The sequence below is a fragment of the Penicillium samsonianum genome, assembly GCF_028829775.1.
Source record: "Penicillium samsonianum strain IBT 33392 chromosome Unknown utg000003l_segment0_segment0, whole genome shotgun sequence".
In the NCBI taxonomy this organism is placed as follows: Eukaryota; Fungi; Ascomycota; class Eurotiomycetes; order Eurotiales; family Aspergillaceae; genus Penicillium; species Penicillium samsonianum.
This window is the reverse complement of record NW_026643261.1, coordinates 5,998,040-6,018,947: the sequence shown is the minus strand read 5'-3', so window position 1 is coordinate 6,018,947 and position 20,908 is coordinate 5,998,040. Positions and strand designations below refer to the sequence as shown.

At 50.0% G+C, this 20,908-nt stretch overlaps 12 protein-coding genes across 12 annotated transcripts; 6 read left to right on the top strand and 6 right to left on the bottom strand.

The window, feature by feature from the left end:
- Positions 1-44: 44 nt before the first annotated feature.
- Positions 45-879, top strand: N7471_005943 (putative NADH-ubiquinone oxidoreductase 178 kDa subunit). The gene is made up of 3 exons (XM_057278662.1): positions 45-179; positions 288-532; positions 605-879. Exons 1-3 carry the CDS (start codon positions 75-77, stop codon positions 756-758), a joined length of 504 nt encoding a protein of 167 aa, XP_057138272.1. The 5' UTR covers positions 45-74; the 3' UTR covers positions 759-879.
- A 74-nt stretch (positions 880-953) lies between these two features.
- On the bottom strand, positions 954-2,332 carry N7471_005942 (protein-histidine N-methyltransferase; the record flags this gene model as incomplete). The annotated part of the gene is made up of 3 exons (XM_057278661.1): positions 954-1,598; positions 1,675-1,968; positions 2,183-2,332. The coding sequence occupies 3 exons, from the start codon at positions 2,330-2,332 to the stop codon at positions 954-956; spliced, it is 1,089 nt and encodes a 362-aa protein (XP_057138271.1).
- Positions 2,333-2,803: 471 nt separating this feature from the next.
- Positions 2,804-4,175, bottom strand: N7471_005941 (cystathionine gamma-lyase CYS3; the record flags this gene model as incomplete). Its single annotated transcript, XM_057278660.1, has 4 exons — positions 2,804-3,367; positions 3,427-3,871; positions 3,932-4,017; positions 4,074-4,175. 4 exons carry the CDS (start codon positions 4,173-4,175, stop codon positions 2,804-2,806), a joined length of 1,197 nt encoding a protein of 398 aa, XP_057138270.1.
- A 76-nt stretch (positions 4,176-4,251) lies between these two features.
- Positions 4,252-5,161, bottom strand: N7471_005940 (uncharacterized protein; the record flags this gene model as incomplete). The annotated part of the gene is made up of 3 exons (XM_057278659.1): positions 4,252-4,362; positions 4,417-4,575; positions 4,988-5,161. 3 exons carry the CDS (start codon positions 5,159-5,161, stop codon positions 4,252-4,254), a joined length of 444 nt encoding a protein of 147 aa, XP_057138269.1.
- Positions 5,162-5,512: 351 nt separating this feature from the next.
- N7471_005939 (NCS2 family permease) lies at positions 5,513-7,323 on the bottom strand (the record flags this gene model as incomplete). The annotated part of the gene is made up of 3 exons (XM_057278658.1): positions 5,513-6,112; positions 6,160-7,185; positions 7,240-7,323. The coding sequence occupies 3 exons, from the start codon at positions 7,321-7,323 to the stop codon at positions 5,513-5,515; spliced, it is 1,710 nt and encodes a 569-aa protein (XP_057138268.1).
- Positions 7,324-8,217: 894 nt separating this feature from the next.
- Positions 8,218-9,380, top strand: N7471_005938 (uncharacterized protein; the record flags this gene model as incomplete). Its single annotated transcript, XM_057278657.1, has 2 exons — positions 8,218-8,597; positions 8,639-9,380. 2 exons carry the CDS (start codon positions 8,218-8,220, stop codon positions 9,378-9,380), a joined length of 1,122 nt encoding a protein of 373 aa, XP_057138267.1.
- Positions 9,381-9,911: 531 nt separating this feature from the next.
- On the top strand, positions 9,912-10,151 carry N7471_005937 (uncharacterized protein; the record flags this gene model as incomplete). The annotated part of the gene is made up of 1 exon (XM_057278656.1): positions 9,912-10,151. The coding sequence occupies one exon, from the start codon at positions 9,912-9,914 to the stop codon at positions 10,149-10,151; it is 240 nt and encodes a 79-aa protein (XP_057138266.1).
- Positions 10,152-10,231: 80 nt separating this feature from the next.
- N7471_005936 (DNA-directed RNA polymerase III subunit RPC25) lies at positions 10,232-11,341 on the bottom strand. The gene is made up of 7 exons (XM_057278655.1): positions 11,233-11,341; positions 11,089-11,187; positions 10,937-11,033; positions 10,798-10,884; positions 10,682-10,745; positions 10,453-10,630; positions 10,232-10,401 (listed from the first exon to the last, which is right to left on the bottom strand). The coding sequence occupies exons 1-7, from the start codon at positions 11,242-11,244 to the stop codon at positions 10,357-10,359; spliced, it is 582 nt and encodes a 193-aa protein (XP_057138265.1). The 5' UTR covers positions 11,245-11,341; the 3' UTR covers positions 10,232-10,356.
- Positions 11,342-11,513: 172 nt separating this feature from the next.
- Positions 11,514-13,621, top strand: N7471_005935 (CCCH zinc finger protein; the record flags this gene model as incomplete). Its single annotated transcript, XM_057278654.1, has 2 exons — positions 11,514-13,475; positions 13,535-13,621. 2 exons carry the CDS (start codon positions 11,514-11,516, stop codon positions 13,619-13,621), a joined length of 2,049 nt encoding a protein of 682 aa, XP_057138264.1.
- A 629-nt stretch (positions 13,622-14,250) lies between these two features.
- On the top strand, positions 14,251-15,603 carry N7471_005934 (GPI anchored serine-threonine rich family protein). The gene is made up of 2 exons (XM_057278653.1): positions 14,251-14,687; positions 14,746-15,603. Exons 1-2 carry the CDS (start codon positions 14,474-14,476, stop codon positions 15,225-15,227), a joined length of 696 nt encoding a protein of 231 aa, XP_057138263.1. The 5' UTR covers positions 14,251-14,473; the 3' UTR covers positions 15,228-15,603.
- Positions 15,604-17,112: 1,509 nt separating this feature from the next.
- On the top strand, positions 17,113-18,441 carry N7471_005933 (uncharacterized protein). Its single transcript, XM_057278652.1, has 3 exons — positions 17,113-17,453; positions 17,540-17,847; positions 17,909-18,441. Exons 1-3 carry the CDS (start codon positions 17,202-17,204, stop codon positions 18,387-18,389), a joined length of 1,041 nt encoding a protein of 346 aa, XP_057138262.1. The 5' UTR covers positions 17,113-17,201; the 3' UTR covers positions 18,390-18,441.
- Positions 18,442-19,102: 661 nt separating this feature from the next.
- On the bottom strand, positions 19,103-20,411 carry N7471_005932 (uncharacterized protein; the record flags this gene model as incomplete). The annotated part of the gene is made up of 3 exons (XM_057278651.1): positions 19,103-19,885; positions 19,954-20,191; positions 20,254-20,411. The coding sequence occupies 3 exons, from the start codon at positions 20,409-20,411 to the stop codon at positions 19,103-19,105; spliced, it is 1,179 nt and encodes a 392-aa protein (XP_057138261.1).
- Positions 20,412-20,908: the final 497 nt, after the last annotated feature.

Here is a 20,908-nt window from a genome sequence, read left to right as displayed (position 1 = left end):
TTTCGCTTTCCACCTCGCCCTATCATCGCTCCCCAAAGGGTCATCGATCATCACCAATTGCTTCCCTCCACACAATGTTCGCTGCCAGACGATCTGCTCCTTCGACGCGGCAGCTGCTGCGCACCCAGCGCCGCTGGGGCTCCCACGCCGCCCACGAGCCCGTGAACGAAGGCTTCGGCGTAAGCTCCTCTTCCCCCGCCGCGACCAGACCCGAGTCTGGAAGCAGAGCAAGAAATGCCTCAATGGCCCACGACCACAAGGCTAACCCTCTCATGTCCACTTAACAGCGCAGCTTCTACATCACCTCCGGCTCCATCGCCGCCGCCTTCCTCCTCTACCGCATCTCCGAGTCCAACACTGAATCCGGCAAGCCGTCTTGGATCGCCGGCCTCATTGACAAGTGGACGCCTTCCCAGGAGGTCTTCGAGCAACGCAATGCTATCCACACCGCTATGATGGAGAAGGCTGCTTCTGACCGCCACTTGCTCGGTAGTCAGGGCCCAGCCGAGGGTTTTGCACTTAGACAGCCGGAGTATGTGATCTTGTTGCTCCGGAAATACTTTTCTTTCTTGTCGTGCTAATTGTGCTTTTTACTTTTCTTCAGTATGCTGAATGCCGGCTCTCCTTACAACGTTTCGCCCGGTTCGCAGGCCGACCTGAGCCATGTCGTCGCTCACTACCAGCGCAAGAACCAGGAGACTGAGGAGTCTCGGGTTGCGCGGATGAAGGACGGCAAGGTTGTGTCGCTCTATGACTAATCTCTTTTCTTTTGATCGGCTGTCTGAAATAGACATGTGTGGAGGAAAAATCATGTACATATACGTTGGGACTTGACGTTCAATCCAGCACCTGATAATTGGATTTTCTTTTGTTTTTGAACCTAACGCCTAGATCCTCGCTGGAATATTCGTTGAATGCTGAGATTGGATATTCATTTTATTATCGAATTCGCCCTAGGGCCCGTTTGACGGCACAACCTCCAAAACTACTCTACCCACGCCCTCAGATTGAACATTCAATTTCTGCTGCACGTCCAGCTCATTGGCACAGACATTACCCAGTACAGCAAGGAACTCATCGACGCCACCACCAACTCCGAAATAAACCTTCTTCGCCGCGACGAGAGCCCGACTTTTCATCGATACAGTGTTCGAGCGGCGCAGAAGCGCCAAAAGCGTCTCAGAAAACGCCGCCAGCGATGCGGGCGAGTAAATGGTCTCACTGGCAAGAACGAGAGTCTGGCGAGCGCCATCACCAGACGAGAAGACCAGATCCACAAACTCGGGCGACCAAGCGCCCGAAATGAAATCAACCGAGATCCCACGCTGAGCAAGATCATCCTTGAATTCTTGAGCCAGCTCAGGCGTGATGTCCAGTTCTTCGTCCTGGTCCCGCGCAGTTGATGCAGCCGAAACAGCCGTTTGGGAGCGGCTATTGTGCCATGTCAGAAGGAGATTCGGGAGCGTGACAAGACGGAGCACGTCCGAGTTGTAGTCTGCAAAAGTAAAGAGTGTCTTTCTTTGGCTCTGGCCGGGCTCGGCTTGGCTGAGAAGACGGGCGAACAGCGTCAATGATGGCACCGCTGTGCCTGCGCCAAGCTGTTCATTCATGTTAGCCTTCTTAACCTCAGGTAGATGTTGGAGAAAAGCTTCCACAAGACGGGTGTTTACGAACCTCAATTATATGGATGTCTGCCGGGCTATCGGAGGATTCATTAAGAATGTCCTCATTGAGGGAGAGCTTGGCTAGATCCAAGGCACATTCCCAGGTTTTGAAGCCGCCTTCATAGAAATTGGGCGTGATGTCGCCTTTTTCAATACCGGCAATAAGCTCTTCATTATCGTGGCCTGCGCTGTCTTCGGCCATGAGCTGGGTGCGAATGTCAAAGATCTCTCGTCGAGCGACGGCCAGAGGCGTATCGCCGATTGCGAGCTTATTGTAGAAGATTTGAGAGGGAAGAATTGAAAGCTGTCATCCTGATTAGATTATGGCTCTGTTGGAAAGGTATTATGCATTTCAAAGTAAGGAATTCACGCTTTCATGCTCTTGTCGATGATAGAGGGCAGTATCTCATAGCCCCGAATTGGGATTTAGAATATACTTGCCAGCTCAAAACATTCACGACAAAAGCAGTAGCATAATACACATAATTTAGAATGGAATATCTTGCTTAATCACTTACCCATTCATTCATATCATGTTTAATCGGTTTCACGAGCTCAGGAAGAGAATTGCCCACGGCTTGCTGGGAGGGCACATCGGAGAAATCTTTATTGATCTCCGAATCATCAATGTCGATATCATCCCCGGAGAATCCGAAGCTGAAGGCCATTTTCACTTGGATAAATGGCTGTCTCTTCTTCCAAGACACCTAGTACTGTGTAGGTGGGCTGGCTCAACTCAAGTGGCCCCGATGTTGCGTATGATGAGAATTTGTCGTAATTGCAGGCTGCCGACAAACTTGCACTAATTTTAACAAAAATAGTATATTCAAGGGCAAGGACCAGCTGATTAAACAGTAATTCAGTTCCAAGGCTTTCTTTTCACAGACGCTGTGATCTGATCTCCATACAAAAAATTGCAGTGGGTGGAATTATGACTAAGCATATTGCTGCCTCAGGCAGAATATTAGTATACAAGTTTGGAGATAATGGATTCAAATGCTATTTTGAAAGTCTTAGGATCCGGTTGGAATAATTGTAAATGTATGATTTGGTGATTCTCTAATTCATAATGTCATATCCAAATGATTAGAAACTCATGCTGTCTATTCTAATATTTAAATGCAATCAAAAGCTGCGTTTTAAGCCTTTTGAGCCACAGCAGCCAAGCTGAGCGCCTGCATCACATCAGCGTGCAGATCCACGGAGTCCTCGATACCACAGCTCATGCGGACAAGGTCATCGAAGACACCGGCGGCCTCGCGCTGTTCCTTGGGGATACCAGCATGGGTCATGCTGGAAGGCACCTCACACAGACTCTCAACACCTCCAAGACTCTCGGCGAGGGTGAAGACCTTAGTGTACTTGCAGAAATCGTGAGCAGCCTGTTGGCCGCCCTTAATGCGGAAGCTGAGCATACCACCGCCCATACCCTCACGGTGCTGCTTGAGGGCAATAGCGCGGTGGGGGTGGGAGTCAATGCCGGGGTAGTTGACGGAGATGACGTGGGGAGAGGATTCAAGGGCATTGGCAATGACAGTGGCGTTCTTGGACGCCTCGCGGGCGCGAAGGTGCAGGGTCTTCAGACCGCGGTGAGCGAGCCAGCAGTCGAATGCGGAGGGGACGGCGCCGATGGCGTTCTGAAGGAAGCCGAGGCGCTCCTTGAGGGCCTCGGAATTGAAGGCAGCAACGCCCATCAGGACATCCTAAGTTCGAGTTAGCTAAATTGATACTTGCAAGATCTAGATTGAAAGTAAGAACTCACGGAGTGGCCATTGATGTACTTGGTCACGGAGTGAACAACAATATCGGCACCGTGGTCCAATGGGTTCTGGACGTAGGGGCTCAGGAAAGTGTTATCGACAACGACCTGGATGCCGTGCTGGTGGGCAAGGTTGGCAACAGCCCGGATATCCACCAAGCCAAGAGTCGGGTTGGAGGGGGTCTCGATCCAAATGAGCTTGGTCTCGGGGCGGATCAATTGCTCCACATCCACCTCAATGCTGGGGGTGAACGTGACGTGGACACCGTGCGCCGAAGCAACCTTGGTGAAGTATCGGTGGGTACCGCCGTAAACATCGGAGACCGAAACGACGTGGGAGCCAGCAGCAAGGGATTGGAGGATATTGGCAGTAGCGGCGGAGCCGGAGGAGAAGGCCAGAGCGTACTTGGCGTGCTCGAGAGCTGCGACGGCTTGCTCGAAGTTATCACTGCGGGGGTATTAGTCCGCCTGATCGATGTGTCAAACTTTTGGGGACTAATAAACTGACCGGTTGGGGTTGGAGCTCCGCGTGTACTCGTACTGACCGACAGGGTTTCCGACGCTGGTCTGAGCAAATGTGGTGGACAGAGAGATCTAGGCAATGCATTGTTAATACCGTCTTTGTATTCCCCCTAGAATGATAAGCTTACCGGAGCAATGACAGCGCCGGTCACGGGGTCATGGTGCGAGCCGGCGTGGACAGCCAGTGTCCCAAAGCCGCGGTTAGTGAATCCGTTTTCCATGGAGCCCATTGTGTATAGAGAAGATGATTTTTAAGGCAATTGAGGGAGGCGAGGGGTAGTTTATATGTTTATCGATAAGATGAGATCACTCTTCGTATGACTGTCTGAAAACGGAATGAGAGTATTGCGAATCTGATTGATAATCAAGGGTGATGGCGAAAAACAGATTCAATGTCTGCTTTTGGATGTTGTCGTGCTGAAAAATTCAACCGAAAAAAAATAAAATTCGTCAAGTGAATCTTTTACATACTACCAACCTCTGGGAGGCAGATGACGATGGATCGCGCGATTGCGACTGGACGAGGACCGACGGAGCTCCACCGGCTGCCGGCAATTTTGCTCGGAGAATCTTTTGGATACTCCGAGGTGTCGGAGTGTCGGAGTCTTCGGCACTTGCCGCATTGCAGATCTAAATTAGGCAAGTCCTGGCAGCACAAAACATACATATGTATACTTTGTATCACCATTGTGGTACCGGGCCACTCTCCGTGCACTCGCTGTATTAGACTGTAACCAGGATATCTATACTATATCGATACGTGAACTTGTCCCGTTTTCCTTCGATTTGTCGGACATTCGGAGCTCAGTGGAATTCCCTTCGCCAAGCTCATCGTTGACAACAGATATACTAAGACTTGCTAGACGAAACATTTCATCCTGAGCAATCGTACCTTCGAAGTGTGCCAAAAATGTCAATAGTAGACCAGGCTGCAGCTGCGTGTACTCTTTTTCGATTTTCTCTAGGGTGGTATTCCATACAGTCCACACTGTTCTCTCAGTAGGGGTAAGCCCTCGAAGATGGTCCATCTGCAAGAGCTCACGCGATGCTTCCCATAGTCCTCCAAATAATGCGTGGGGACATGTTCGGGAGCAAGGTTATTACCAATGTACGCACCGGCAAGATCAATCGCCAGTGGTAAATATCCAAGCTTGTTCGCCACTTCATCGCAGCCTTCTTGCACGGTCTTTGGAAACAAGTCGATATGGTCGGACATGTGACGCAGAACATGACCGACGCATTCTCACTTCTCATGGTGACATAACATCAACTCGCATTCAGCACTTCTAACCTCGTTGCGATTTCTGGTAAAGATGCAGTCAGCTGCGTTTAGCTGACGGCCATCCCCATCACGGATCCATTACAGCTGCACCATGAAGGCAGCCTACTGCCAAATTACTGCAGGTACTACAGATTTCATAAGCAGAATACTGTATACAGTATCTTTGAACTCTCAATCAGATCCCACTTCTCAATTTTGTCATGCGAAATAAAGCGACTGTTTCACACAGGTCTTAGCATTAGAAGTGCTCCCACTACCGTATATTGCATGTTATACAGTTTTCCACTACACCGTCTCCCTCTTCTCCATCCGCTCCTGAGATTCCAAAACCCCCGGTATTCCAATGCCCAGATGAACCACGTCCTCGTCCTCTGGTCGCCAGAAATCCTTCTTCCCCCTAGCCAGTCGGCACACCCAAGGCGGAAATAATCCCCCAGAGATGCGCCACGTCCACGGTTCTTTTTCGTCCTTGTTAGGTGGCACAATACGCCCACCCGTGATTTTTTCGATCACCCATACCGTCCCGTTCAGCACAATGTAGCTCAGGATGCCTGCTATTAGCCCATACGCGATACTGTACGTGAAGGGCATGATGGAGATCGTCAGGAATGCCGGGATAGCATCACCGTAGTAGCGCCAGTTGATTTTGGTGGCCGCCTCGCACATCAGTGACCCCACTATCACCAGCGTGCAGCCGGTCGCCCATGGCGGAATGGACGCGAAGATAGGGGCGAAGAATACTGCGATGAAGAAGCAGAGACCTGTTACACAGGATGTAAGGCCAGTCTTCCCACCTTCAGAGATTCCAGCGCCGCTCTCGATAAAGGCGGTTATCGGGGGCGTGCCGAAAAGGGAGCCAATCGAGATGCAGATAGCATCGACCATCTAGATTCGTTAGCCTGGTACTGGTTGTCAGATATTGAAAGGCATACATAAGCTAGTGCGCTCCCCTCAAAGTCCTGCGTGCGTTCATCAATCGCTCCAGCGAAGCGTGCCATAGAGTATAACGTGCCAGTCGTATCAAGGATATCGACGTACAGGAACGTGATAAAGGCAAGGCCGAACTGGCTCCCGTGTTCTGCGATACCCCAATCCTGTGCAACCAAAGTGTGGGTGATCGGATGGAAAGTTACCACCTTCTTAAAGAAGTCGAACATGCTGTCACCTAGCTCCGTATACGGGAAGTAGGTCACTGACGTGGTCCGCGGCCATGAAATGATCGACACCAGCAGAATGCCAATGATGATAGCGCCTTTGATTCGATACAGCATCAGACATGCGGTCAGTACACCACCACAGAAGATGCCGATCCACATGGTCGGATTGCGCATCTTTGCACTGGCTGGACACAGCCCCGTCGTGGGATCCCGTAAAATGGACGCGCACCCAGCTAGCTCCATCGGCGTATCAACCGCTCCCGTCACCAGTCCAATCCCTGCGCTGTAGCTCAGCCCGATTAGCGTCAGATATAGCCCGATGCCTGTGCCCGTGGCCAGCTTGATGGACGCAGGTAGGGCGCGGGCCAGCCACTGCCGAATTCCCAACAGGGTCAAACCCAGGAACACAAAACCCTCGACGAAGACGGCAGTTAAGGCAACGCTATAGGGAATCATGCCAGAGCCATGGTAGCCGACTACGGTGTAAGCGAAGTAGGCGTTCAGTCCCATGCCCGGAGCCAAGGCGACGGGCAGATTGGCTAGTAGGCCCATAAAGAAGGTCCCCAGGGCGGCTATGGCGGCGGTGGCGGTCACGATGTCGCGGTTGACCTCCTGCACGCATAGCATGTATGCAGTGTTGGAATTGCAAAGGTCGGCCTGGTTTTCGGGAGGACAAATACAGGTGCCACCTGAATCGGAGGTGATGGTGGCGTTGACGCTGATAATGTAGGCCATGGCGAAAAAGGTGGCCAGACCAGCGCGGATCTCCGTGAAGAAGAAGCTGCCTTTGCGCTCGCGAGGCTTTTTTTTGGGTCAGTTTGAAACAGCAAGTCTTAACAGAACAGAAACACGAACGTGACCAGAGTTTTCGAGAAGGAACCAACGCCCGATGGGGCTCCGAGCCACCCATAGATTGGTGTGATGCACCCAGTCGTACATGATGAATATCGAATGGCCGAGGGATGAATCTTAATACACAAAAACACCATCCTAGTGGAGGAAAATACCGCTGGTTTTATTCTTGAAGACCCTCCAAGCCCTAATCATCTTTGCGGGTGAGTCCGAATCTTCACGAATAGCCATTTTTGCCAGTAATGTCTACGAGAAGCGGATGTCGCCGATGATAATATCCAACATTCCTCTCTGCTGCTGGCTGGCTGCTTGGCGGATTCTTCTTTATCACTTGGCATGATAAAGAACCTAATGTGAAGCTTTATCAGCTTAGCAAAACTCTAAGATAGACCAGCTACCACGGATTCCGAGGAGCCTTCAAATTTGTCCATAACTGATACAGTGCCGTAAGATAGTGAGAGAAGTGTACTTCTAGTTATGATAGATTGTATCTCCCAAGGAAAAACCAGCCAGGGTAAATGAAATCACAACCACCATCGCTGGCGTGTCGAAGTTTTATATGATTAGAGCCCTTAGAGGGTAGTGGGTCCTACTATTAGATCTAGAGGGCTTCCCAATAAGTAGCAAAAGTCAATGCGTTAATGATTGCAGTGATGTTCCAGACGGTTCACCAGAAGATAGCAACATCAACAAATTACAATGACAATATCATGACATGTAATTAGACTATCATCGGAAGTCGCCGATCTCTAGAGCTTCAAAGTTAGCTAGCATATGTACCTACATATGTAGGTAGATAAGGTAAGTATCAAACTTTTCTTTAAACTTTGCCTCATTGTGTCAAACCCTAATTATCGGACAGTACCGATGATAAACGTTGAGTGGTAAGAATACATAATATACACAAGAAACTGCAAAGGCAACAAGCATTATAAATGCTCATAGAAATCCCGAAGTGAACGATTCAGGCTTTTCTCAACCATGCAATCGCACATTCAAACCTCCTTCCGCGCCTTCGTGGCCGCGCTCGTTCTCGCTGCCCTCACTACGACTACAATCGCTGCAACGGCGTCTGCGAGCGCAATTTCATCTCTGGTAACCGCAACTCCGGGTACACCTGTCTCTCCAAAGGTGCTTCTTATCGCCAATACGTTCGAGTTTGGCTATCTTGAGGAGTACAATTTTACCACCGTATACACCGGCGACTTGTTTGACCAGGTCTTTGCCTGTACCACCGACGGTGCCATTTGCAAGCTCGACTGTGGCCAAGAGCTAGTCTCGGCGTCGCAGATTACTTCCCTTTTGTTGATTCCCGGAGTCGATCTCACAAAGACTTACATCATTGTCACTGGTACCGGGGGGTAAATCCCAAATATGGTACTGCCGGAGGAGCTGCTATCAGCACATTTGGAATCCAATGGGAATGGGGCGACATGTTTCTGGGAACCGACCTGCCCGCCAATTTCTCAGGACAATACTTCTCTTCATATGCGCAGGATGCGCCGTACAAGTATCCTTTGACCGTTGGAACGGAGGTTTATAAGCTCAACGAGGCACTCGTTGATCGCTTTTACCGTGTTGGCAGAAAGGTCAAATACGAGGATGTTTCTGAAGCTTCGCAAAAGCTCAGGACCACTTATGTTTATGATGCAGCAAAGAAGGCTCCGTTTCTGGCAAGATGCGACACTGTTTCTGCACAGGCATATTGGCATGGAAACGTGGCAGGGGAGAACGTCGAGTACTACGCCAACGTTATTACAACCGGCAAGGCACGCCCTTGCAATACCAACCAGGACGACCAGGGAAGGCTGATGGCTCTATTTTTGGGCGCGGTCTACAAAAAGATCGACTTTGGCAGAGTGTCCATGATCAAGGCTTTCAGCAATTTCGACCGGCCTCCCCCACAGTTGACGGCTTATCAATCTCGCTTTCTTGTCGGAGAAGGTGCAACAGAGCCTGGCCTGAGAAACTCGTGGAGGACAATTGTGGCAGTTGTGGATGATGTCCTAAAACATTGGGGATCAACATTCGAGGCTGGCATCAAGCCAAGGACATACATGGGCGATTTGAAGGAGAGGCTGGGTGGAAAATCTGACTTTGGAACAACAGCCGGTGCCGCTCCTGGGTCAGTACAGGGCGCTTAGCCACTGGCTTGCTCGTTGGACTCGAAATGTAACGCTAGGTGGTTGGGTATATTTTGTTGTCTACCCGCAATGGAGATCGCACAAGGATTCTCTGAGACGCGGCTGTGTTGGTCTGAGCTAGACCACAGTGTATGCTGTGACCAATGGTGTCATATGAGGCTAGTGCATGTATTATTCGAAAAATTCCTGCACGATCAATACGAAGAACCGAGTTGATTTTCCATCGAATTGGACTTCATGTTGAATATATAGTCCGTTATTCCTCGGAGATTAAACATTAAAACTTCCTCCAAATTACTAGAACCCAGATCTTGATAATGTATACGAAGTACTCGGTTGCTTTGCTTCATCATATGAATTTAGGAGTCCACCGTGACTGGCTCACACAATATGCGTATACATGATTCCCAGGACATTCCTTGTAGTAAACTGTGTTAGTTCAGCTGAAGGTAGGAAAGTTATAACGAAGCTTTCCGACATATTTTGCCACCAGCTGCATCATAAATATAACCCCACAGGAACCGACAACCGATGGCAGGCGTTGGTGACGAAGAAATCGTTAATATCGTGATGCACGACAATCCCGAGAAAACTATGCCAGGTGCCCCCAATAGCCTGCTCGCCAGCGACCATGCTACTATGACTGATCTAAGCAAGGCTGCAAGGGATGTTTTGGCTTACATTGATATGGAAGATAAACCGATCGATGAAATTTCCTATACAAAACTATGTTCTAAGATTGTATACCTGGGAGAGTGTCTTAAAGATTAATAGCTAATAAATGTCTTCGTATAAGGAACTGATCTAGGGCCCCGCGGTTTCTGGCTTGTATCTTATATATTCATTGGCATTGATTCGTATGGGTATCTGATCTGACACTAAAAGAAATTTTATGGGCGCTGAGAACGAGCCACGATAGGCGAACAAGAAGACAGTCTAATGAGACATCAAATGGTGGTGTACTGACAGCAGCAACCTACCACCAAGTGATGGGCCCCGTTCCACCCATTTGCATCGAGCCCTAGAAGATGGTCAGTGAGAGCTAGAAAAATGGCGTGATGGAGAGACTAACGAGAATGGAATACGGAGGACGCCTCTCTTGTGGGGTTTCATCCGCAACATCTGGGGCATTGGGAATTTGGTCGTGCCACTCTTCTGATTCGACTCGGAATCGAACAACTTCTCCCACATCGAAGAAAAATTCCGTTCCGCCTTCGCTCTCCCAGATCCATACCTGCTCGGCATAGTCACTACAAGACACATTAGCGTTTTAAATTTGATATGAGGTGAGATCAGCTCACAATCGGGACTTCTCCATAAGCATCTGTGGCGGGATCAGAATGTCATTAAAGAATTCGAGGCCAACTGGAAATCGTTAGTTTTTGACGCGCACTGAGTTTTCGTGTTTGAAACGAACTCTTGATTCCATGTTCTGTGCCACTAGCAATCTTTCCCAGCATGATCTCCCCTTTGAAGGGTCGGAATACAATCATGCGGAATTTAACTGTGATAGTCAGTAAATATCTCAGACTTGAGAAAGGGCTGGCATCATCTACCGTTGACATTAACCAACCCGGTTCCGTGGCCAATCAGGCCATCGGAAGACTCAAGTAGGTCATAGAAGCTGATGCAGAGACCAATTTTTTGAATGACCTAGAGGGCGGAATAAGCATTTAGAAACCGGAAGGAAGAAGCTTGAATTGCGCACTTTATTGGCATATTTTGCATTAATGTTGTCTTCAAGTGCAACTGCACTGAACTTTGAGAAATCCTCAGGCGAAATCTGGATCAAGTCCGATATGGTGGTCTGCTAGTGTTAGAAAAAGTTTTTATATATGGGCATCAAACTTACTAGGATAAACATGGTAACGGTGGGGAAGGTGCAGCCAGGAGGTTGATCTGACTAGGCAGTGACGAAGTGAGAAGGTGCAAAGGTGTAAATATCTTTTTCTCGTTTTACCATTGTCATTGAAGCAATCAAAAACCCTTTTGAGATTATTCCTCCTAGAATCCCGCCCGCACGTGACCACGGAACGGAAGCTTTCAATCTCAACCTCGACTCCGCCAATACGCTAAGCTTACGAGATTATTGTGTTTGTGCTGGAGTCTCCGGCAAAACCAAAGGCTCTTGTCATGAGCTCGCAGGGATTTTCTTTCCCTCCTCCGCCGCCTCCGCCGCCGGCAACTAACCAGGCGCCGGTTCACAACCCGACCCAACATGGACAGAACTGGGGCGGACGCGGTGGACATGGCGGAGGTCAGAGGGGACGTGGACGAGGGCAGGGCAATCGAGGCCGAGGAGGAAATCATACAGAAAGTGGACGAGCGCCATCATATCTTCCCCCTACAGGTTTCAACTACGCGCAACCAATGTATGGAGGATATCCTCAACCTCTTCCCACAGCACCTTATATGCCTCCCCAACACTACCATCATGGACAAACGCCGGCCTTTCAGAATCCTCAAAACCCACCCCCATTTCCATCTCAACAATATCCCCAGTCGGTAGCTCCGGGGAACTATCAACACTACAATACGCCCAACCTTCCTACACCTTACCCTCCCGCAACCCCGACATACATGCAAGGTTTACCAGCACCTCCTCATGGCCATCAATCAAACAATCAAACAATGATGCCCCAAATGCCATGGCACAATGAGATGCAAGGTGCGGCACCATACATGGGGGCCCAATCCGGGCAAGCACGAGGGCCACGACCTCCTCATGCGCATAGCAATCAGGGTCCGAAACCCAAGTATACCCAGAAGCGGGATCACTCCTCCGCATTCAACAAGCCTCAATCAACTGCACCTCGGACTCCCGCTGCGCCTGCGGTCCCAAGCTTTGGCAACCCTCTGCCCTCGAAGCCACCACCCGCCGCAGACTCCACAGCCAACAGAAAGGCAAAGAAGAGAAAAAGGAAGCACAACCAACTTGGACTGACCCCTAATACCGAGGACCACGAGTCAAGCGAAGAAGAGCTTGATGAGGATGAAGAATCGAAGCTGGCTCAAAGTGGATCCGACGCAGCACCACTTCAGGTCTCATACAAAGGAAAAACGTCTACGTTGCAAACACCGTCCGATATTGCCGCTTGGATTGCAGAGCGGAGGAAGAAGTTCCCCACTCAAGCTCGGGTTGAAGAAAAGAAGAAGTCAATGGAGGAGGCAAAGGCAGCCCGGGAGGCAACCCGTCAACAAAAGCAAAAGGAGCAACAGGACAAGCGAAAAGAGCACATACAAAAGCAAAACGAACAAAGGACAGATCCCACTGCAGATGCAACGACAAACGCGCAGCGCAGGGAGAAGATTCGGCGCAACCTTGAACGAGAGGAGAAACGAATCCAAAAAGCCATGGCTGAGACCGAAGCTGCCCGACTCCGAATGGAAGCTCTACAGAAGGAGGCATTGAGCCTAAATGCAGACTTTCAGCAAGACGAAGATACGGGTATTACAGCCAGGCACCAGCACCCTCTCCCGGCACCAGTTATCAAAACCGAACCTGCAAATGCGGTGCCAGACTCAGAGCCAGCCCTCAAAACCGAACCCGAAAACGCGGTACCGGAGCCAGCCATTAAGACTGAACCGGAAACCGCGGTGCCGGAGGCAACGATAAGAACTGAGCCTCATGACCCAATTCCAGAGCCCGCGCAATCAGCCATCCCCGCCTCCCACGCGACGGAGGTGCAAGGCGATCCTGGGCTATTGGCCGAGTCCCATAATCTCGAGCACACAATCGAGACGGAGCACCCAACCGACCATGGCTTGGACGGCATGGAGCTCGCATCCGATCATGGGGCCAGCGATTGGACCTCCTCAAGTGCTTCTGGCTCAGATTCTGACTCCGATCCTGACAGCGATGACTCCGCGCCAGAGCAAGCAACTTCACGTCGCACGGGACCAGAGCGAGTGCCGCCCCCACCCCGCGAAGGCAAAAAGACGGTCTGTCGCTATTTTGCACGTAATGGGCACTGTAACCGTGGCGACCAGTGTAAATTCCTTCATGAAAATGACTCTGAACGAAGCTCGAAAGCCAAGGCAAAGCCTACGGAAAAGAAGGAGAAAGAGACGAAACGCAAGGGACTTTATCAAGCTGTGAGTGCCCCATTTATTGATTCTGCGGCTCCTATTGAAATTGTACTGACACAGATTAGTTGCTGGACCGACAGAAGCAAGACGATGACCGCCGTGCAATGGAAGCGATCGTCTGGCTTGGTCAGAACAATATGTTGGCGGATTGAGGAACGCCGCCCCACACGATACCCCAATGAATTAGCGTCAGAACTGGACGAACTACGAAACATTCATGCGCAAGGAAGTGAAAAAAAGGTCTTAGCTCGGAGGCGTAGGGGGGCTTTGGCCGGATTTCCAACTTGGACGATTAGCCGAACCTCAGTCGCGTGGCTCCGATAGTACGCGACAGAGAATTAAAAAGAGAGAGACCAAAAAAATAAATAACTAGGTCAAATCATGTCTAATTCGAATTCTTTCAAGACCAATTGTCCTTGCTTTTCAGCCAATAATCTGCATAGCCAATAATAATATCTAAATTTATCTCCCAAAAAAAGACGGTAAAAGTTCGGATTTACTAAAATAGCAAGGCAACCGGAGTTGAAGTGACCGTAGCCGACCAAAGTGGATATAGTCATTTAAGGTCACGTCGAGTTCACACCAGTCAGCGAAGGCGATTCCCTGCCAAGCGAGGAAAAGAAGGCCGTTAGTGGTCCAAAGACTCGTGGATCACCGCCATGCTCTCGTTTTTCCCTCTTTTCTCCCCTCTCGGGCCCTCTCGGGCCATCGCGGACCCTCTCCAGCATGGACGATGGCCAATCACTCGCCTTGCTTCCTTTGTATTTGTTTTTCTTCGTCCCTTTGACTCTGCCGGGCTGTGCCTAGCTCCTTATCCATGGGGCACATGCCCTCTTAGTTATAAAGCAAACACTAAATATCCCTCCGGCCTTTTCTTCCATATTTGCCTCTTTAGACAACGCCTTCCACTCCTTTGAGGCTTTTGTGATTTCACTCTTTTATCCGAATCTCCCACTTGAACATTCTATCGCTATTCCCAACCTTATATATACATATCAGTCATAATGCGCTTCTTCACCACCCTCGCTATCGCCGCCATGGCCGCCGTCGCCTCGGCAAACAGCAAGGCTAACCCCTTCAGCATTCCCACCGATGGATACACCTTCAAGGTCGGCGTGCCTACCGCCCTGACATGGAAGCCTACCACCCAAGGCACTGTGAGCCTGATCCTGCAGTGGGGAGCCGTGATCAGCGGCAACTCCGGAACTGTCATTGCCTGTAAGCGATACATCAGAATGACTCAATATTCCCCGATAAGACACTAACTTTATCCCAGCGAACCTCGCCAACGACGGCAGCTACACCTGGGATGTGCCCTCCAAGCTGGCCGCCCAGCCAGACTACACCATTAAGATCGTCTCGGACGATGATAGCAACGACTACAACTACATTGGCCGTTTCACCGTCGAGGGCTCCACCGTCTCTGTCACTTCTTCCACTGCCAGCTCGTCCACCACGTCTACTTCCACCGAGTCATCCACCGAGTCATCTACCTCGGCCACCCGCACCACCACCTCGAAGTCGACCTCGAGCTCTTCGGATGTCTCCACCAGCTCCCCCACCACCATGACCACCGCTTCCAGCACTGTCGCCACTACCTCCGCCTCCGCTACCGAGACCTCCAGCTCTGCCGCGTCCACCTCGGCCAGCGCCAGCTCCTCCGCATCCCAGAGCGCCGTGCCCACCACCAACGCTGGTATCGCCAACCGTGTCTCCGGTGGCATGCTTGCCCTCGTTGCCGGTGCTCTGATGCTGTAAATTACTATGCATACAGATGTTGTCACGAACGAGACCTTGTTCGAGAGTCACGTTGACATGCTTTATTGATATATACATATATATTTTTTTTCTTCTCTTCTCCGATTGGCTGTATCTTGAAACAGCCAATTAATTTGTGTTATTGCCTCTGTCCCTTTTCCCGGGTGCAGCTGTACAAAACATTCCGGTCTTTGACTACGGTCGGGGTTGTGGGTTTGTTATTATTTGATTCTATATTATTGTGTGTGGCCAGCGTTAATGACTGTATACTTCCTACAATCTACTTTCTATAATTGTGTATTCTCTTCTGTATATATCTGACCAGATCTGTCATAACGACAGTGGGGGAAATCATTAATTTGGATAATCCCGCGTCCACTTTTTTAATTGTAGTCTAATCTCGCTAAATTATTGCTGTCAAAAGTCCCTTAAATATAATGATATCTTTCACATACACTAAGTGACTAGTCTGGGCCTACTGTACTCTGTAGAGTTGGAACGTTACCTATTCTGATTCACTAAATATCAGTTTACCATCCCAGTAAGGGGGCCTCTCTCACTGAAGTACGAAGTACATAAATAATGATCGACCGTTGGTGGAGACGGTCATAGTCTTGGAAAAACCAAGCAAATTTCCCTTCATAGTAGGGATTTTCTCTTCTCCACAAGATTGGGGGATTCGGGGCATTGGAAGGATTTGACAGTTGATAAGCACAATTTTGGGTTACATTCTGCTTCTAGTCTTTCGACTAGTTTTGACTAGTAACTGTGACGGAGAGAATTGTATTTTAATTTTACTAACAGAGTACAAGTGTATATTCAAGTCCCGGGTCGATCTCCGTATGTCGAGTTCGTATACTTGCAAGGTTCACTACATGGCATGAACACGCTATGTATGTACCTATGGACGTACATAAAACTATATACTCAGACACAGTCGCTCTGATACGGAATCGTCTCGACTAATTCCTTGGCTTGTCCGACTTGGCCCTGTGCCTGACTCGTGACCACTCCCACATGCACCAGGTACTAGGTCCCCTCTACGATGAAATCTCAATCTGCTGAACGACTCGACGTTTCAGGTCTCCGTGAGCTATGTCATTGCTATCTGAACCACCACATCATGTGTTTCCAGGATTTCGAGGGTCTATTCCATACTTCCTAGGGTTCGGGCCATGCTAGGCACCCGCGCATGGAAAATCCAACCCTGGCATAAAGAAACCCCCAATCCAATGCATGTCTCTCGACACACCGCATGAACAACATGGGAGCCCCAAGAAAAATGACCACATCGCTTATGTCTAGTCTTAATAATAGCACCCTGCTATCGTCATCAAAAGCTCAACTCCAAGCAAGGGTCTTCACAAATCTATGATCGCAGGAACAGTCCACTTCACCTCGTGTCTGCAGAGGAAGCAAGGCTCCTAGCACTATACAGGGCTTTTGCTGGAAATCCCGAAACATGCAGTCCATCCGATCAATTCATAGGGCGGATGCTGGATCTGGTCTCTGATCTATCAATCGACCATGCTTTTTACCAAAGAAAATGTGATTGCCTATATGCAATAGATGCAGAAGACATGCGGAAACTGGGGTCGTCGTCATCCACTTTCCTTTGAAATATGAGTGGCTCAGCTTGTTCTTTTGTGTCACATTATGACCCTACATCTCTTATTGGTTGGTTGCTGCGAACGATGGCATGACAGCTGGGTTTGCAATGATGGAACCCCTAACTTGCAGCAGAGCCCATTGATGGGCCCGAGGATCGGGGATCCATGAAGAGATTTCGTTTCGGTCGAATCTGGGCTGTGCTGCATAATCTGCTTATTATAAAGGTGCTGTTGCATCCTCCCTAGGATTGAGGGTTTTCTTGCTTCCTCATTAGTGCCATTGAAAGCTCAGGTCAGAGCCGAGGAGCATTTTTCAGATACATCCATTTCGATCAAGTCCTATCCAACAAGAACAGGATCCACTATGCTATCCAAATTCCTTCTTGCGTCGGTTGCGACCGTCGCGGCGCTCTCTGGCCTAGCCAATGCGCAGACAAACATCACCGAGAAAGACTGCGCCTCTACATCCGAGTACTCAAAGTGCAATAGGGATGTCGCCGACAAGTGGAGCTCCTGCATCCGAGGCTGCAACGGCAATGGTAACTGTGCCGTGGACTGTGGCTGCGACTCCCACCAGAAGTATATCAACTGCATGGCGGAGTCATGCTGGAACCAGGTACGGCTTTTATATACCCTTAGGCTCCAAGGAACCAGCCATTCATGACTAGCATAGACCCATGCTAACAATCTTTCCTTACTTAGGTCTACTCCTGCAAATACCAACTCTTCGTGCAGCAATACTTCGCCATCTGCCCCAGCGCCAAAGAGCCAATCCCCTTCTGGCCACCTCCAGATAACGCGCCAAACCGCTGCTCCTGCGATCTAGGCAAAGTCACGCAAACCACGCTATCATCGCGCAACCAGCAAATAAAATGCATGCGCGACGTCACCGACAAACTCAGCACAGACATCGGCAACATCCCAGACCTGTCGAACCTAAACAACGGTCTCGATATTGCCAACCGCGCCTCGGACTGTGCCTGCTGCGGAGCGAGCGCTAGTATCTCCGCGTAAGTAATGCACACCCAAACCGCGACTCTTCCAAAGCACCAACTAACCCCCGAACCACAGATCCTGGGATATCTGCCCACACACTGAACCCACTCTCGCCGGCGCAGACATGTGGGGAGTCTTCTTCCCTTCCGATCTACCCAATCTATACACCTCCCTGCCGAACTGGGCGTGGTCGTCTTGCGACTCGACGCTCAAGGATACGAAGTGCAAGGACTTGGGTTTCACGGATGCGGATAAGTTCTACAAGCCCGGCGATTTCCCTAATAACGGTACCTCGACCCTGTACGAAGTTGGCGGGACGGTTTCGGCGCCTCCTAGCGGTACGGTTCTCACTTGGTCTCAGGCTTCGACTACTTATACTGTTACCGCGACTGGGTATGACCGCAAGGCTGTTGCTAGTCAGAGTGACTACCGTGCCACGGCTACTGGCACTGATAAAGCGTTTGCGACGCAGACTGCTGATAGTGGTGCTGGGGCTGTGAGGAATGGTGGTGTTGGCGCTGTTGTGGCTGGTGTTTTTGCGGTTGTTATGTTGTAACTTGGTGGTTGGATAAAAGTATGGATAGACTGTGCTGGCAGGTGGACGGGAGGTGAAATTGATGTTTCTATGGTATTTCATGATGTGATATGATCGGGTTATTGGATGTTATGTGGCGTTGACGACTTATGTGTTGCATGGCTACCCCTGGGCTGGCTGTTATGTTGGGGGAAAGGACTGGATATACTACTCAAATGACGAACAATCCGATACACAGGTTGCTTTCTTATGTCGAAACCCTTATAAATTACCAGCCTTAGACCTCTCTAGTATGCAGTGACTCAAACTCTACGAGTTGCCCACTTCCTGGCCATCCGTCCATCTGTTGTCTTCAATATACTTTGGGTGGTAGCAGTCTGGATACGCGGATGCTCAATTCGAATTATCGAGCCCTAGCGTTGCTAATACTTCTGCAAGTGCTTGGATTACGGTGTGCCAGCTGGTGATGACTGATGACTGGCTAGGAGATTTTGCGAATGCGATCGATTTGAAGGGGAAAAGAACGATGCTCTTCTGAATTGTAGCCTGCATAGCAGCTAGAAATTATATAAAAAGGCCCCGAAGCCACCCAAAACAACGCCAATTACTCCACAGATATCGGTATCAAACGTTGGAATCATAGCCCGCTAGACAATGCACGGGCACCGTGGTCAGTGTCCTCAGGACGACCAAAAAGCACAAAATCTACAAAATCAAAACAAGACATGAAACCATTATGCAGCCCATGACGGGACGACCCGCTTCAGGAACTTCATGAACTTCCAGAACCCAACCGCGTACTCCTCATTGCCATGCGGGTCCACGACCCGCTCAGGGAACGCAATACCGGCACCAAACAGCCCGGGGATATCCGATGTACGACCAGGCTCGTGGAACGTGCCAGTATCATGATCAAAGCTCATAAGGAGGGGCGCACCATTCTTCGAAAGAATAGGGAGCGAGGTACGGCTATACCCAACGGCCTGGACAAGATAGTCACACGCGGGGAGGTACTTATGGTACTGAGCAGACTCGATATCCTGGCCACCAGCGCAGTCGATCTTGGCCAGGACCTGGCCAGCGCGCGAAGTAGCAAGCTTCTCGTCTTCCAGCTCGGAGCGAGCAAAGTCCGCAGCCAGGCCCTTGAGACCGGTGTTATCGCGCAGGACCCAGCCGTCCTTGTACTCTGCGTAGCGGAGGGGGTGGCGGGTGAACCAACTAATGCGCAGGAGTGGATGGGAGGTTTGGGCGAGCTTGGTCAGGTTCAGAATGGCGAGAATAGCGCTGTGGGATGCGCCGACGATGGCGACGGAGATGGGTCTGTCTGAGGGGAGCGTGTTTGCTAGCTCGGTGGGCTTGAGGACTAGGTCGAGGTCCAAGCGCTGGATGTCCAGTCCCGGGACGGGGATCGGGGCTGTTGTGGGGAAGGAGCCTGTGCAGAGGATCAGGCGGGTAGTCTCGATGATCTCAAGATCTTCGGATGCATTCTTTTTGATGCTAATGGTCCAGTTGGAGGTCTGAAATATGATGCCATTATTAGTCTTCATGTATAATATAGATGTAGATTTGCAATAAATTCACTAACCGTTTCGTTGAGGTTGGCTGATTTGACGAAGCCGTGGCATGCATATACTTGCTCCATCTTCATTAGACCGTCTGTCAGGCCACGAACCATATCCGCTGCAAAACCAAGGGTGCAGGTAGATTCTTGGTCGAGTTTGGCCAATTTGGTGAAGGCATTAGGTGATTTGGTGTTATCGATCACTTTCTGGAAAGGCTGTGTAGCTTTTGCGAATGCTTGGAATAATGAAACCTTGGTGTTGCTGAATGATATCTCGTTAGTATTTTCCGGCCTGTGTTTACGTGTCGAGAATCGGGTACAAACCTAGGAACTTCGCGATACTTGCTATGGACTCTCCCGGCCTCGAAAGAAGGATCAATCCATGTGATTGTACCCAGCTGGCGCTCCAACAAGTTTCCCATGACGGCAACTCCAGCCGGACCGGCTCCTACGACGACCGCTGCGCATTTCCGAGTAGCCATGTTGAGATTGTAGTGATTGAAAGACGGGAGTGAGAATAGCAAAGCGAGTCTAGGACTGAAGCAATTCAAAAATGTGGAATGAGAAAAAGTAAAAACGGCGTTGATTTGAGTAACTAAATAAACAGAATCGCAGTAGATATTGCAACGGGGTTCGTGACGGGGTTTTAAAAGGGGGGGAAACAGTCGGGTAAGACCCAGGGGACGACATCATCGGCGACGGAATGCGTGATATTTTCATGCAGATAACGCAACCAGCGTCCAGTCAGGACATCGCAATAGAGCGGGAAAATTCATTATGCTCTAGGCGAAGGTCCCCAATATCCCATGACACATGTGTAGCTCTCGGACGAGATGGGTCGCCGTTCTATCGACATGGATTGGCCAATCCATCTTTGTCCCGCAGATGGAGATCTTTGACCTAAAATTGGCTGCTTCACGTTTGGCGGTCTGTGATGGCCCGGGACTTTCAGACGGCGACTCATTCGGTGACTCACCCG

Bases quoted from the DNA above. Each gene is read 5' to 3' on its own strand.
- N7471_005943 (XM_057278662.1), top strand. From the start codon at position 75: ATGTTCGCTGCCAGACGATCTGCTCCTTCGACGCGGCAGCTGCTGCGC. The intron at 180-287 runs GTAAGCTCCTCT...TCCACTTAACAG, and splicing joins CCGTGAACGAAGGCTTCGGC to CGCAGCTTCTACATCACCTC. The intron at 533-604 runs GTATGTGATCTT...ACTTTTCTTCAG, and splicing joins TTTGCACTTAGACAGCCGGA to TATGCTGAATGCCGGCTCTC.
- N7471_005936 (XM_057278655.1), bottom strand. The intron at 10,885-10,936 runs GTAGATGATGCC...TGACTATCACAG, and splicing joins CGGGTTGGTTAATGTCAACG to TTAAATTCCGCATGATTGTA. The intron at 10,402-10,452 runs GTTAGTCTCTCC...ACCATCTTCTAG, and splicing joins GTCCTCCGTATTCCATTCTC to GGCTCGATGCAAATGGGTGG.
- N7471_005934 (XM_057278653.1), top strand. From the start codon at position 14,474: ATGCGCTTCTTCACCACCCTCGCTATCGCCGCCATGGCCGCCGTCGCC. The intron at 14,688-14,745 runs GTAAGCGATACA...ACTTTATCCCAG, and splicing joins CTCCGGAACTGTCATTGCCT to CGAACCTCGCCAACGACGGC.
- N7471_005933 (XM_057278652.1), top strand. From the start codon at position 17,202: ATGCTATCCAAATTCCTTCTTGCGTCGGTTGCGACCGTCGCGGCGCTC. The intron at 17,454-17,539 runs GTACGGCTTTTA...TTCCTTACTTAG, and splicing joins CGGAGTCATGCTGGAACCAG to GTCTACTCCTGCAAATACCA. The intron at 17,848-17,908 runs GTAAGTAATGCA...CCCGAACCACAG, and splicing joins GCGAGCGCTAGTATCTCCGC to ATCCTGGGATATCTGCCCAC.